Below are 15,856 nucleotides of genomic sequence, written 5' to 3'. Positions count from 1 at the left end.
TAATAAAAGGTATAGAAAGGGGCGGTATCGGGCGAGAAGGAACAGGGAGAAATAAGCAGCTGTGGGCTGGATATAGAAAGAAACTTTAAGGAATCATTGGGCAAGATACCTGGGGGAAGCTGAGGATATATATAGAAGTAGAAGAGAATTTAAGGAAATGGTACTATGTGTTAAATCCTTGGGTCCCCTTCAGAGTTTTTTTTGGGTTTTTTTGTTTTTTGTTTTCCTTTTTCTCCCCAAAGCACCCCAGTACATAGCTGTATATTTTAGTTGTGGGTCCTTCTAGTTGTGGCATAGAGTTTTCGAAATATTAAGATATTTGAGGGATTTAATTTTCAATTACTTTTTGATGCTGAATTGTGTTTCTTCAACTAACTGTGCAACTGCTCTGAAATGGACAATATGGGCTCCAGATTAATAAGAGTTACATACACATTACTTCTTTTAGTCTTATACAACTATGTCAGGTATGTGTTTTTTATTTGTTTCATAAATAGGCCACTTGAGTCTCAGTGATTTTAAGCGACCGGCCAAGAGTCCCTTGACACGTAAGCAGTAAGCCCGGACCTGAGCCGGGCATACAGAAGGAAGGTTCCGTGGGCTCTCTATCACTTCACATTGCCTCGAGCTGAGACTGTCTTCAGAAGCAGAAACAAATATGCAAGAAAAACTGGTGAGGTTGTAAAGCAAGCTTCTGTTCTCTGGAAAAGTTCCACACTTGCCCATAGGATCACTCCTACTAAGTGAGTACACTAACTGTTGATAGGTAAACGAGCTTTCATCAGATATAGAAAGCTGAGATGCAGCTGTAAAGCCATTTATTAAGCGCTATTGCATTGTCTACCAAAATATGGGACAATTAATATTAGTAGCATGATTCTAATTTCCTATTTCTGCTTAAAATAACAGGACATGAAAATAAGATCAAGATTTAAAATAAATCAACACACAGGTACACACACAGTCACATCATTACTAAAATTTACTATTACTACACCATTCTTTTTTTGTTAATTCTTCACAGCAATAGCACAGGGCTGTTCCAGGAATTTTTCAGCTGCTTATCAACATGTAGCTACTGATTATTTTCCTTAATAATTTCTTCAAGTCTAAGACCCTTCTATGGCAAATCTATCTCTACTTGCCAGGAATAAGCTACTGTTCCAAGCATTTGGTTCTAAGCTTATTTTGGGTTTGAAACCCCTGCATTCCATCAAACCCATGGCCTTCCCAAATCACCCCCCAAAGCCAATATGTGTATTTGGAATGAGTCTCCCATGATGATTCCTTTCTCTCCCTCAAATAAACACACAAACATGTGTATACATGTACATATATGTATATTTATTTGTGTGTATGTTCTATGTATGTATACATATGTGTACATATGAATATATGTTTGCATTTTATAATATACTTTAAAATGGATATATTGTTTATAAGAAACATGTATATATATGTTTTTTTCTATTTACAACCCAGTCACTGTTTCTTCTTGCTTCTTCCCTCTCTCTTTTTTTTATCATGAACTTAAAATTTTTGCCTCTGTTTTCTCAAATCCACGTAAAAATAACAGACCACTTTTAAAACACATTTCACAATGGTTCCTTCAAACCTAATCTTTTGAGAAATAATGGAATAGAACTATATGCTTATTATTATATGAATTTATTACTCACTGAAACATGTTTAACTGTAGAATAGGTCATTTTAACTTTATAAAGTTAAAATAATTTAATATAGTCTTACTGGAGTTGGAGGTTAAGGAGATATGAGCCAAACTTAATGGGATCAAATGTGATAGAAACAAAGTAAGATCTTCTTTTTTAAGTTAAATGAGACTGGAGTTGCACTCAAGAAGGCACAGTGTTTGGAGAATCTATATGTATGTGTGTGCGTGTGTATTCAATATGTACCACTATGCGCTACCAAAAAGAAATGATGCAAACAGAGGTGGCATTAACAAATACTTGTGTACAGAAGAGGGGAGGTAATCACTTCAGTGTATTCTGCACAGCCAGACCACATCTGGAGTATTGAATTCCTTTCTGGGCATCGACCACATGAAGCAAGCCAGGTTAGGGTAAATAGGAAAGGGTCTGGAAACCTAATCACATGAGGGGATGTTTGGATTGGAAAGGAGAATAATGGGGAGGCATTTCAAATATCTGAATGGTAGTCAAATAAAACAGGAAAAAAATGTATCCTCTGTAGTTTCATAGCAAGGAAAAAGCACTTGATGAAGCATTAGGAAAGCTGAGTTCCAGTGCTGGCTCTGCAGAGGCCTCACTGTATGCCCATGGACGAGTCACTGATATGCTCTGAGCCTCAGTTTCCAAACCAGAAGACGAGAGAAGAAAAACAGACAACGCCATTTTTAAACAGAACAGTCTATTTCAAGGTGCATTCTTTGCTGCTAGAAGTATGTAAGCAGAAGCTAAAGGCTCATCTCTCAAGAATTAGTAGAAGAGATTTCTATAAGGGAAGGAAGCGGGACTCTAAGTCACTGCTAGACTGCATGCGTGAAGGGGTCAGCGTGTCTGTTAGACTCATGGTCCATGCTGGGTACTGAATATGTTTGTTAGATGGATGGATGGATGGATGCATGCATGGATGGAAGACTAGTAAGATTCCTGATTTTACGATTATACTCTGGAGACCAGGGGCATTCGTATGCTCTGTACAGTACTTAACACCTTAATAAATTCTACACAATTATAAGCATATCCTGCTTTATCTTGAGATTTAGAGACAATAAGATATTTTTAAAGGAGCTGCTGTTTAAAATAACTCTGAGGAGTGGTTATGTTCCACAGAATTGTTGCAATGGATGCAGATGGGAATGGAAAAATAATCTATATCTAAGAAGCCTGTTGATGATGGCTTTAATCAGAATGAGAAGAAGTGTTCCGCATGGCCTCCCTGAGTGGCAAGAGTCTAGAGTCAAGGCCACCTCACTATAATTTATTACCAGTGATTCTCCAGGATTAAGAAATGTTATGACCCTCTGTCATCCTTCATGATTCTGTCTATTAAACGTAGCTACCAAGAGGTATCTTGTACTCCCTTTGACTTAGAATGTTCCCTTGCCCTAATTTTTATGTAGAATCTATATGATTGTGCTACTTAGCTGACATTTTGATGTTAGACATGAAGCCCCAAGAGCAAGCCTCGGTAACATTAATCTAGGAGGCAGTAAAACCTAGTGGTCTAACATGTAGATTCTACGGCATACTTCCTTGGTTCAAATCTCGACTTCACCACTTCTAGCTGTACTAGAGAAAGCAAGTTATCTAAGCTCTCTGTGCCTCACTTACGTCTCCTCAGGCTTATTGCAGGGATTAAACGAGATAATCTATGTGAAACAGACAACGCCTGGCATAAAATAGACCCATTAAATATTATTATTATCATTATCACTAAGCTATATGTTATAGGATATCAGGAGCTCACAGAAACAAGACGTAGAGACACCTCCAAAAAGTAGAACACAAGCTTAGGCAAGTGCTCCTAAACTCACCCTCACAGTTGAAGCCTTCCTCTAGCTCACATGCCCTGGAGCAACCATCTCCACTCAAAAGGTCTCCATCATCGCACTCTTCCCCCAGGCTCCTGGAAGGTAAATGTACTCATATTCATATACATAACATACATACATGTATACATAAAATGATTTTTCTTGTTTAGTTAGCATCATTTTAAATTCTTTCAATTCCTTATTAAATATCAAAAAGTGCAAGCTGGAGAAAAATAGGAGCTAAGAGAATGCTTTTACAGGAAAAAAACGTCAAATATACAGACATTTAAAGATAATACAATTTAAGCAATGATTGTTATTGGCGTATCTAGTGGGTTATGGGAATTCCTAAAAGTCAAGTAGCTCATGACTCAGAAACATCTAGGAGAACCACAAGAGTCCTGACAGCGTTTCCGGTAGATGGTCTTAAGTTAGAAAAGGCCTGCCAGCCCCGTACTGAATTTCCAATCTTAGCAACAGTTAGCTGATCTGGTGAGGAGGAAACCTGCCTGTCTATATGTGGTTTTGTTTTCTATTCATTTTCACCTGATATTTCTTTATGTTTTCATTGTTTTGTTATATTTGGACGGAGCTGTTAAAGTTAGGATTTTTTAGAATTGAAATCTCCTGTTTATACGCCAAAAGACTCAACAGCCGCTTGCTTCTCTCTCTCAGTGCAAGGCATCGCTAAGGCTAGCGTCCCTGTCCTTACTCCCTTACCACCTGGTGGCAGCTAACATATATTGCAGGAAAGAAACATGCTGGGATAAGAAAAACATCATTTTTGTTGCAAACCTCAAATGCTGATACAACTGATGACTAAATTTGGGCTGAGGTGAAGGAGTGAGGTTAGAGCGAGGTGTTTATGAAGCATGTTACAGGAGCAACATAGACAAACTCGGGGTGAAGGCTCTTTGAAGGAACCAAGTTTTGGTTATCGTAAAATGGATTGAGGATTAGCATTTTACTCTCCTTGACTTTTCACCATGTCCCAAATGAACATACATTTTAACACAGTAGATAAAGGGTTTTGGAATGCTAAAGTGTCTTCAGACCCAGGACATTGCTAATAGCTCTAACCATTGTTTAATGTATACCTTCCCACAGGGATGGAGTAAAAACTAAATAATTAGATATGAGAATGCTTTAAAATGAATTAAAGGTAAGCTATAAATGCAATTATATAATAATCATATTTTAAATGGTAAGCTGTAAATGGAGAAAAAAGAGATATAAAAACAATGTAACTGAAGAAATTAAGGAAATTTCAAATTGGTTTCCTACATAAAACCAGCGTGGTTCATTGAAAAGAGCCTGTGCTGGAGACCTAACAAGATGTGTGATGTCCAGGAAGGCTCCAAAGACTTCAGACATCAGTGTGCTTATCTATGGAAAGAGAGGTTTAACCAACACCAGCGTTTTTCTAAACGAGGTCCAGAACGCAATTTTGGAAGTAGGCGATTTTGCATTTTCATTTTGAAGAAAATCTAAACCACTAATATAAGCATATTGTGTATCATCTCATCTACTGCTACCCAGCAGAAATATAATGAGAGCCACGAATATGATTTTTAATTTTCTAGTAGTCACATTAAAAAAGTAAAAAGAAACAGGTGAAATTATTTGTAATAATATATTTCACCTAACCCTATATATCCAAAGTATCATTTCAATATGTTATCAGTATAAAAGATTATTAATGCGGTATGTTACATGTTTTTGTGCATACTACATCTTTGAAATCTGAAGTGCACTGTTCACTTACAACTCATCTCAATTCAAATACTTGATGTGTTATCTGGTTTTGTAAAATCTATACTTGAAAAAGTAGATTCACTGCTCCCCCACCCCGCCACAAGTTGTTCCAAATACACTTCAAGGTTTTCTGATAACTGAATCAAGTTTCCATTTCTAAATTAAATTTAAATTATTTAAAATTAAATAAAATTCAGTTTCTTAGTTGCACTTGCCATGTTTCAAAGGCTCCACAGCCACATGTAGCTGGTGGCTCCCATACTGGACGGCACAGATCGAGATGCTCAACTTCTAAATGAACACTGCTCACACTTTCAGGGCCCTCCACTGTTCCTGTCTTGAAAGTCTTATGACAAGTGATACCCAAAGTGATAACTTTTAGCTTTCAATAAAAATTTGTTAAAACTAGCATCTAAGGATAACTTCTTGGGGCTCCGTAATAATTTTTTCCCTTAGAATGAGTCTATACATTTCTTGAGTTTTACACAGTGAGTTAAATTATTTGTACAGCTCCTTCTTGTTCCGTGTAACGGACTGCCTCCAGATGAGTTAAAGCTGGAATTCAGAGATATCTTCCCACTGGATGGCAGAAAGTGTGACTCTACAGAAAGGGAATACAGGTAGACATTTGAAAGAACATCTTGATAGGAACCATGTGAGACCCAGTAGCCAAGCAGAGGCTACTTCAGGCAAAGCTGTTTCAAGACACAGCAGAGAATCTGCAACACAGGTTAGGAAGGGGACCCTTTACCACTTTCTGTTCCAGCCCCCAGCAGATGTGGCATCCTGGGACCTCAGGGTGGCCACCGTCAGAGAACTGCCTGGAGACTCTTGACATAGGGGAGTGTTTTGTTCAAGGAGGGATCTGCCCGGGTAGCAGTGGTAAGCAAGCCCCTCACCGTAACTGTGGGTGCAGACCTACAATCAGCAGTCAGAACAGGGCAAACAACAACAACAGCCAGAGTCGTTCTTTGAACATGCGAGGCATCCCCAGGGAGAAACTCGACTGAGATGATGGAGGGGAGTGGAAGGTGGAGGAGAGGTGGAAGCTGAGACTGAGTTAGGCAGAAGGTGGCAGCAAACTAGCAAAGTTTGGGTATTTAAGTGACCTCATTCACCTCATATATTACCGAAGTCTGCAAACATGCGGTGTTTATATTTCCATGAAAAGGAATAGGCTTACACTAAAGCTTAAGGATCTCAGAAGATTGAGAAGATAAACAATACTTAGTGATTACTAAGCAATGCAAGGGATCCCAAGAAAGGCTACAGAATTGCTTCCTATTAGAACTTCAAGATGTAATATATTTTCACATAGTCTGGGAAATTAAAAATAGGCCATCTTATTAGAATGCAGAATCTAAGACAAATCACAGTGCCTGGCCTTCCAGCCTCCTACTCCCAGCAGCTTTATATAAGCTACATATTAGGTTAGATAAGAATTCAGGATAGGTTGATAGAGGGTGACAAACCAGGGTGTGGGAATTTTCAGTGCTAAATTTGGGAAAGTCCCAGGCTAATTAGAGTGAATTAGTCCTCTAGGTTGCTATCACAAAAGGGAAACAGAAAAAGGAATGTTAAGAAACCAAAGGAGTGATTCCACCTCTACCTTGGTGATTTTCTAGAATAGCTGGAAATTACATTGCCATCAGGTCTTCCAGGGGTCAAATGAACAACTAACTGAAGCTCAGAAAGCTATACTGACTTCACTCGGGTCACACCGCTCGTTAGCAGTACAGGACAGGCCACTGATCCAAAAGATATATCCTCACATCCTCTTTTAGCATCATTTGACAAGCAGCCTTTTCCCCCATGAATTCCTTCCCTGATTCACTGCCCAGTAGTTGTTCTCTGAAACCTCAAGAGGGGCCCCACAGAATCAGCCCCAATATGTCAGGACTCTGGGGTGAGCTCTAAATAAAGGTTGGCCCTCCTTAACTATGCAGAGATGTGGTGACCTTCAAGATAACTTCCAGGTCTTAAATTTTAACACTAGAATCACACGGTGTCCTGCTGCCTATATTTCCAAAACAAGTCAAACAACCTTGAGGCTGACTCTCCAGGTCAGGTCCTTCCTCGCACGTTCCCATGCACACGATACTCACCTTGCTACCTTCCCATCTCCACAGTAAGGGGCTCCATGGATGTGGCTCAGAGGAGGTGAAGCTTCTCCCAGTTCTGCTCCAGCTTCAGCTTGAACTTGGTACCGATACATCTGCCCAGGCGTGACCTCCCTGTGGAAACCAATAGGCTGTGATCACTACATCCAGAAAGCGAGACATGCCCTGGCTCCTTTGCAGACGGTTTGCAGGAGTTTAAAAGAAATATTACGGGGGACATAAATGTTAAACACATGCCAATCATCTGAAACAAAGATCAGGGTACACAGTCTTACACAGCAGCAGAATGTTTGAAACCATATTCCTTTCTGTATTCAGGATGTTCCACGTGGTGAACGTGCAATGAATGCTTGCTGAATTAACTAACAGTCCTACACAACACAGGAGGATGACATTTCAAGCATATCTTTACCACGTTAAAAAAAAAAAAAAACTATTGGAAAACTAGTCTTCTGTATCTTCAAAGAAATCAAAGAAAGTGAAGAGGAAATCTTCAGAATTGGGGCTTAGCGAGGCCCTTCTTGGGTCTGTGGATCACAGTTTTCTTGTCTCTCAATAGAATTCTTATCTTAAGGAGACTGTAGCCTTAGGAGAAGAGCAACACTCTCCTAAAAGGAGGTAAGAACACCTTCCATCATCATTTTGAGGACACAAGAAATTCCATGGTTAGGAATGCGTTACATTACTCCCCAGCTCCAAACCTATCAAAATGCATATAGACTGGAATGGAATTTTATCAGTTGGCACCAGAGATGAACAGAGTTTATCAAACTCTCTCTAGAGCCCAGGTGCACTGATGAGGTGGAGAACAAGAGAGAGAGAACATCCAGAAAGGAGGACGGGGCTCAGGAGGGGGGGTGCTGGTTCCAAAGACAAACTCTGCCTTCACGTGAATTTTGTCCAGTGCCTGCCCTAGTGGGAAAACTACTGCCAGAGTCAAGCAGGATGGGAGTGAATTAGGAGGACAGGATCTCAAAGGGTTGTCAGGACTGCCGTGAGTGACCACCGCGAAGCTGCTGCCAAGACCCTCTCTTCCTTCACAGACTGTTCAGCTCAACCACAAAGCCTCCGCTCTCTCTCCTGATGCTGCAACCAGCAAACAGGAAAGGTCGTGGGGCTTCAAAAACCCCTTTAAAAATCTCTGTACTGGCTTTTAGTTATTTTAATGGGAAGGACACCTAAATATTAAATACTCTCAGATTTCTAAATTAGCTTTCTGTAGGGAAGCAATCTTCTCATGAAAGTGTCAGAGATCTCAAAAGCAGAACCAATTTTATGTCCTAACCAATTCCCATGGCTCCTCTTTATGGGCTGGTTTCCGTCAGATTCCTCATGCAACCACACATAAACGTCTTACACTGTCCTGTGGCTGGGAGTGGACTGGAAGCAAGTGTCAGGATGGGTTTATGCTTGCTGGGGGGAAAGGCTCAGCAGCAGGTAGCCCTAATCTTCAGTGGTGTGAGTTTGTAAAAGGCAATGTGTTACTAAGGAAAGGGCACCAAAATGAGACAGTCTGAAAACTGGATTTCAATCCTGAGTCTTCCACGTACTAGTTCTGTTCAACCAAATTAAAGTTAAGCCTTAGTTTTCTCACCCATAAAATGGATATTATTGATCTTAAATTTGTGCGTCTAAGTGTGTGGTGCGGGTGTGTGTGAGTGAGTGCAAGTGTGGATACCAAGTTAGATAACAAATGCCATTTTAACCACTTATTAGAGAAGCTCAAAAATCATGTTTTTTTCTTTTTGAATCCATCCCGTGATCTATCCTCCCATTTGTATGAGCTTTTTGACCATTTCACTGTCTTCTAGTTCTAATTCAGAGAGCAAATATGGGACAAAGATGTGGTAAAGCCCACGGTGAACATTTTTCTCTACTTTCTGTAGCTGTGGTAGACTGCAGAATGGCCACAAATTCTTCCACCCCCAGATGCACATTCCCTGGGACGTGACTTTGCTGTTCCTCTCACCATGAGACAGAGTTGATTTTGCACCCTTTGAATCTGGAGTTGGCTGTGTGTCTTGCTTTGGCTGGTGGAACGTTATCATGAATAACATAAGCAGAGGCTTGAAAAGTGCGAGCATTTGGGGGCTTGCCTTTGCTGCTGCTGGAGACCTTGCCACTGCCATGAGAATCAGCTCAGGAGAAGCTACTAGAGAATGAGGGACCATGTGGAAAGAGGCAATTGTCTTGCCAGGCAATTGCTTGCCTGCCGCGCTAGCTGAACCTCTAATATGAGCCTCTAAAATGAGGTTGTCCCCGGCCATCCAGCCCTGGCCAGGCCAAGACAGATGAGAACACCCAACCAACCCAGAGAATCACGAGAAAGAGTAGTTACTTTAACCCACGACATTTTGCGATGATTTCTAATGCAGCAAAAACTAACCGATGCAGTACCTCTGATAAAACTTTTGTTTTCCCCCTAGTTCTATCCTCAGGGCAGTCTCTAAGGAAAATTATGAGGTGGGAGAAGTTGCCTTTGAGGATACCAGCCTCCTACTCTAGACACTGAACGCTTTTAAGCCAACAATTTTATCCTAGTCTGTGTCCCTCGCACTGAGTACACAGTGCCGGGAACACAGCAGAGCTCGCTAAATGTAGAAAGAACAGAAGAAAGAGAAAGAGGAGAGTTGGAAAAGAAGGAAAGAGAGATGGAGGGAGGATGGAAGAAGAAAAAGAGGAAAGCATGAAACACACATCATGAAAGAGTCATGAAACTAAGTGTAGTGTCTGCAGGACCCTGGGCTTCTTTGCTGAGCTAAGGAAGAGTTGACCATAACCTTCGAAAGTCATAGGAGCTGTGGCAGATTACCCAACAACTGCAGCAAGGAATCAGAAATTAACTTGTGTCACCATACAGGAGTGTCTGACTCCGATCAACTTATCTGTGGCAACTACTTTCAGTCCAACGGACACACCTCACAGACTAACCTCTTTTTTCCCTAATCCTAATGACGGCATCATCAGTCAGAACACCTTCTTGCCCCTTTCTGGGAAATATTTTCCTTCATCTCAGAGATGTCACTCTAGAATAAAATCCCCTCTGAGATGCTGAACATTTCTCCAACTAAGGGCATGTCAGAATGTAAAAATGTGGGGGAAAATGGAAACAAAACTCACTCCCAAAGCCCCAGGACATCCCATGGTTTAGAAAGCCTTACTGCCCAACTCACACGTCTGTGAACTTCCTGTGCGGATCTGTCACCACCATGGGCAAGCCACTGGCAAATGGGGGCTCCCGGAGAACCTGGTAGCTCACAGGCCTGCAGCCAGAACACAGGGGACTGTGGGGCTGAGAAGTCAGGAGAGCTGCGTCAATCTCCATCCGCTCATCAAAGGTGTAGACTTTCACCCCCAAGACCTTCCCATCAACATGCAGTTTGATAGTGAGGGGGGTGTCACAGAAAGTGTCTAAGGGGCCCATGTGCACAGACTCCTGGTGTTCCACCAAGATCTCCGTATCAAAGAGTGCCTGGGAGGAGTCCATGGAGAGGTAGGTGACCCATAGGGTGAGGGTGTCGGCTTGGACCGGGTGCTGGAAGAGCAGCTCCAGGCTACAGCCTTCCGAAGGGCAGGGGACCGTCATGTTCATATGGTACAGGTGGAGCTCTGGACTCCAGGCCTGCAAGCTCGGCTCACAGGGCTGATCCACGTCTGGAGGCCCTGGGGGAGATGAACAGAAAGACATATCAGGAATGGCCATTAAAAGTCTGAAAGCGAGTAGTCCATATCAACTACTAGAAAGAAGAATGAAGAAGAGAATGTAGAGGGAATTCCCACAGACGCTGGTCAGCTTAGTGGGTTAGATCTTAAGCAGTACAAAGGTGAGGACAAAGGTGGAACAATTCAAAAGTATTACGTCTTGTTCCATGTCACCTCTACTTGGTGCCTTTAACAAGAGAAAACCAGCAAGGCATTGGGAATAGAGCAACCCAGATCCTAGGCAGAAACCTGAGGCCAACGCGGAAGGGTGAACCACGTCTTTAATGAATCCTTGAGCGAAGGAGAATTATTTGCACTTAGTTTATTAATAATTTATGATAAATTAATGCTTCTGAAGCCCCATTTTATTTATTAATAAGGCCAATATTCATTTCAGTCTGCCACTCTGCTCCTTGTTTAACTAGGCTCTGGCACGAAACTTTCATTCCCTAAGATGGCACCTTGGCAGTCCTTCAAATCAACTGTTAGCCACACTTTAAAGCCATACATTGAAATTTCCCTTTCAGTTCAGGAAGCGTGAGGAGGTAGGTCACTGCATGGAGGAAAGTGCAGGCAGGAAAGAGAAACACGTATTCTAGAGTGGGCAAAAGTGGAGATTCAGTAGCCAGATAAAAAGGTAATGGTGGAAAAACCAAATACCACAAATATGTTAAGGTCAGCTCTGTGGAAATGATCTATATAAGGCGGTTGTCTTTTATTTCACATAAAGGGAATCGAAGGGAAAGTGCTGAATAAGGAATCAGCAGCGCCAGGCTCTAATGGGTGCTGTGCCATTACCCGTGTGACCATAGCAGCTCTTTCTAAGCCTCAACTTCCACATTTATAAAATAAGCACTATTTAACCCCTGCCTTACTAGGTTAGTGTAGAAGAGCTGTACCCTGTTCCATAGAAGCAGCTGCAAACTACATTTGCAAAATCAGAATTGTTTAGACCTTCAGAATTTGGAAAATAGAGAATGTTCCAAAGCCCAGAGGAAACAAGTTCAAACGTGTGTGTGTGTGTGTGTGTTTGTGTGTGTGTGTATTACATCTTATGGTTCTTATTGGTTTTTGCCAATATTGTGAATACCTTCATTCATTCATTCATTCAACAAAACTTGACTGGGTCCCTCTTTTACACTCAGCACTAATCTAGGCATTAGAGATAGAATAGCGAACAAGAGAGATAAAGGTCTTACCTTCACATATTTTACAATAGGGTGGAAGGTGCAACAATAAATAAAGAGGTATAAGTATAATTACAAGTGGTAATGGCATCTTTGAAGAAAAACGAAGGATGACAAGGGACTAGAGAATGATAGGGTTGGGTTGGGGGCTATCTTAGATTATGGATTCAAGGAAGTTCTCTCCAAGAAGATGACACTTAAGCAGGGAACATGTCTGGTTCAATTTTCCATTCCCCACAGCATTTAGAAAGTAGGTGGTGGCCAATAGGTGTTCATTAGGTGTAATTAAATACATTTTGCTCATATCTGTGAATATATGTGTTTGTGCATGCTCTGCTGGGGTGTCCATCACTTACAGTGTGGATATTTTAAATATGACTTGGTTCTTCACGTTTTCAAAACAAAGGAAGACCGGTGTTTCTCAGCAGTATTTTCCAACAGTCATCCCAAGATACCAGCAGAGTAAAGGCCCTTGGAAGCCAACCCAACAGCAGCACCGTCTGTCACAACTTATTATATTCTCATCTTAAAACATGAAGTAGAGGCTCTAAAAATTGAGTTGGTTTGCCTCAAGACACAATAAGAATTAGAACCCAGAACTTCTAATTCCTTTCACCTCTACCAGATAACTTTAAACTTTTCCAAGAATTAAAAAGAAAAAATTACAGGGCCAGGGAGTCAAATGGGCATTAAAACACCAGCACAGGACAAACTGTTTGCCACAGAAATGGCCTTTTATGAAATGCCAATCTCTAAAAGAGACCAATGCAGTGCCAATGTAAATTTTATAGTCACTTTCCATTCTTCCCTGAAAACTCTCATTTGAAAAAAGTCCCATATGATTAATCAAGTAATTGTCTTCCTCCAGATTTCTCCTTGAGGTTCCTGTCATTTGTACAACTAGGAGCCCAAGGGGACATCTTGCAGAACTGTAGACTATTAGACCAATGTTCTCCTTTCTTTCTTTAAGGCTAAAAACTAACTCAAATAAAGCCATGTCAAACGCATCTTACTGAGTCGTTTTTAGGATCTTAATAAACATATGGAAAAGAAAAAGATAATGACTCAACACTGAAGATGGTGATGATGGATGAAGTCAGGCCATTCATCAGAAGGTGCTAAAACTCATGTCAAGAGCATTTTCTGGATTTGAATTGGGATAACACTCACACCCTAATTCGTCTTAGAAGCATTGATATACATAGATGAGTGACTACGTAACTGAGAAGTTGGAAGAGAGACAGGAAAAGGGACAACTAAAAACATTTTCCCCCTCCTAGATCTTAGCTAAGATCATATCCAAAGCACAACCAGTACCAGTGATTAAGAGACTCATAAAATAGCCTAAACGAGAACGATCAGTTTGGAACACCTAGTCCACCTCACTCCCACCCAAACTGGCTCAGCCAGTGTAGAGTGTTCCCTGCAAAGTGTTCTCTATTACCCTCCTGATAGAGAGGAGTAAGAGACCAGCTTACACGTCACGTGGCAAGGCTGCTCCCTGGGCTGGGGGGCACATGTAACACTACACACCTGAGCTATCTCACTCTGAAGTCCCACCCTGAGCTCAGCTGACTTCTCCATCCTTCTGTCCTCTATGCTGACCTCTGCTTCATCATACTAAGAACACGTGGGACGTCTGGCACACAAAGGTACCAGGCAGAGTCCTTCCCAGGCCCCTGGAGATACCCAGCAACACACAGACACACACAGACACAGATACACACACACAAACATACAGCTACCTTTTTCTCACCATGCCACCGCTCCACCCTTAACCTCAACCCCCATTCTCAGCGGCCACTGAGGTATGAATGAAAAAGCCATGGTCCTTTACCCACTGCCTCCTCTGGAGTCCAGTAACCTGAGGAGTCACACACGCGCCGGGAAGAAGCCGTGTACACGTACTGACGGAAGGTCCCATCTTCAGTGCAGGCACCACACACGCTGCCCGGGGCCCTGGGAAGACCAAGGGAGGAAGATGAGGAGAAGTAATCAGATGACCTGGATGAGGAAACTCAGAAGACCTTTGGGGGTGGGAGAGCGGCGATGGTGAATGAGGCCTGGGAGCACAGCCATTTCTCAACTCATTTCTTTCTTGTGTAGACCTCATCTTTGCAAAATTCATAGTGACATGAAAATCTCAAGGTTATGAAGCAGAAGAATTTAACTAGGTCATAAAGGAGGCCTGTGGAGATGAAAGTGGGCAGCCTCTAGCTGAGGAACAATCAACACAAAGTAATTACCATCTGAATCTTTCGATATAAAACTCCTTTCCATGCTGACTCTCAGAAGTCATGCAAAGGCCCCTCGCCTTCCCCCAACAAACAGAGACAACAATTTTCAGAGTAAACTTATTAGCTATATGCGTTCTTCTGTTTTAAACTCCTTACTTTTAATCACATACATAAAATAAGAGTCATAGGACACATAATGCCCCTCGGCTCTCCATTGCCTATGGAGGTACATTTGAATTTCTTAGCTGATTCAAGGTCCTTCACAAGCTCGCTCGCTCCAGCCTTACCTCCTTCAGTTCCTTCATGAAGTTTGCATTCCCATCGCCAAGAACTCATCACCCCTCCACAAATACATCACACTGTTCGCACAGCTCCATGAAACTTGCTGTTGTCTCCCCTGTCAAAGAGGCTTTCCAAGCTTCTTTGTTTAGCAAATTTCTACTCAAACTTCAAGACTCATTCAAACGTAACCTCTGTGATGGCACTTAGCCTGACTCCTCTGAGTGGCCATCGCTCCCTCCTCTGGGCACCCACTGCACCTTTGGCTCCCGTCTTCGGGCATTGCTCCGTGGTGTTGCGAACTCCCACTCCCATTCCTTCTCCTTTGCCTGCGAGCAAGTCCAGACCAAGCCCTATTCCGTCTCCCCGCAGCAGTCAGCCCGGGGACTGGCCTCAGCAGTCCTCTGTGAGAGCTGGTTCCATGGGCGTCCATGAGACTATCAGTACAGTCTCTGAAGAGCTCTTTAAGCTCCAGATCTGGGGTGATTGGAAGAGGTAAAGAGGTACGAACAACAGTAGCTAAACCACAAGGGGAAATCACTTGATGAGGCTCATCCTCTGCTACTTAGGATTTTTGTAGAAGCCCAATTGTAAATGACACATCTGAAAATGGAGGCATCGAGTCAAGGTGTCTCAACAGGTAGGCGGAGAAAAGTAGTATTTTGTAATATACTAGAAAAATAGTATTGTTAAATAAGGGTGGTAATCACACCACCAGCTCCCATTTATTAAGCACATTATACACTTGGCATTGTTCCACTAGGTGCTTTTCATAACTGATTTCTACTCCCTGTAAGAACCCCATGTTTACAGATGAGGACACTTGGGCTCGGAGAGATAAAGTAAATTGCTGAAGGTCACAACAAGTTCCTTAATTCCTTTGAGCACGTTTCCAAACACCATCAAGTGTCCAGTACTTTGGCAATGAAAAGGTGTAGTTAAGCTCCAACCTCGGACTCCAGTCAGCACTCACTTCTAGTGTGGACGTAACTCCAAACCACTTTTCCCTGATGCACTTGGCCCTTCCGGGGCCGTGGCTGAATGCGTGGTTGGGCTCCT

At 42.1% G+C, this 15,856-nt stretch overlaps 1 protein-coding gene across 1 annotated transcript in view; it reads right to left on the bottom strand.

Moving 5' to 3' along the window:
• PAPPA2 (pappalysin 2) overlaps nt 1-15,856 on the bottom strand; it is a 255,583-nt gene that overhangs the window by 118,904 nt on the left and 120,823 nt on the right. Inside the window, exons 6-9 of the mRNA XM_008522125.2 lie at nt 14,119-14,240; nt 10,566-11,055; nt 7,378-7,506; nt 3,521-3,612 (exon numbers count right to left, since the gene is read on the bottom strand). Coding sequence (XP_008520347.2) covers nt 3,521-3,612; nt 7,378-7,506; nt 10,566-11,055; nt 14,119-14,240 — 833 coding nt within the window. The remainder of the gene's footprint in view (nt 1-3,520; nt 3,613-7,377; nt 7,507-10,565; nt 11,056-14,118; nt 14,241-15,856) is intronic.

Source organism: Equus przewalskii, chromosome 23 (genome assembly GCF_037783145.1).
Source record: "Equus przewalskii isolate Varuska chromosome 23, EquPr2, whole genome shotgun sequence".
Lineage (NCBI taxonomy): Eukaryota > Metazoa > Chordata > Mammalia > Perissodactyla > Equidae > Equus > Equus przewalskii.
The sequence above is the reverse complement of the archived record's forward strand: the minus strand, read 5'-3'. Positions and strand labels throughout refer to the sequence as shown.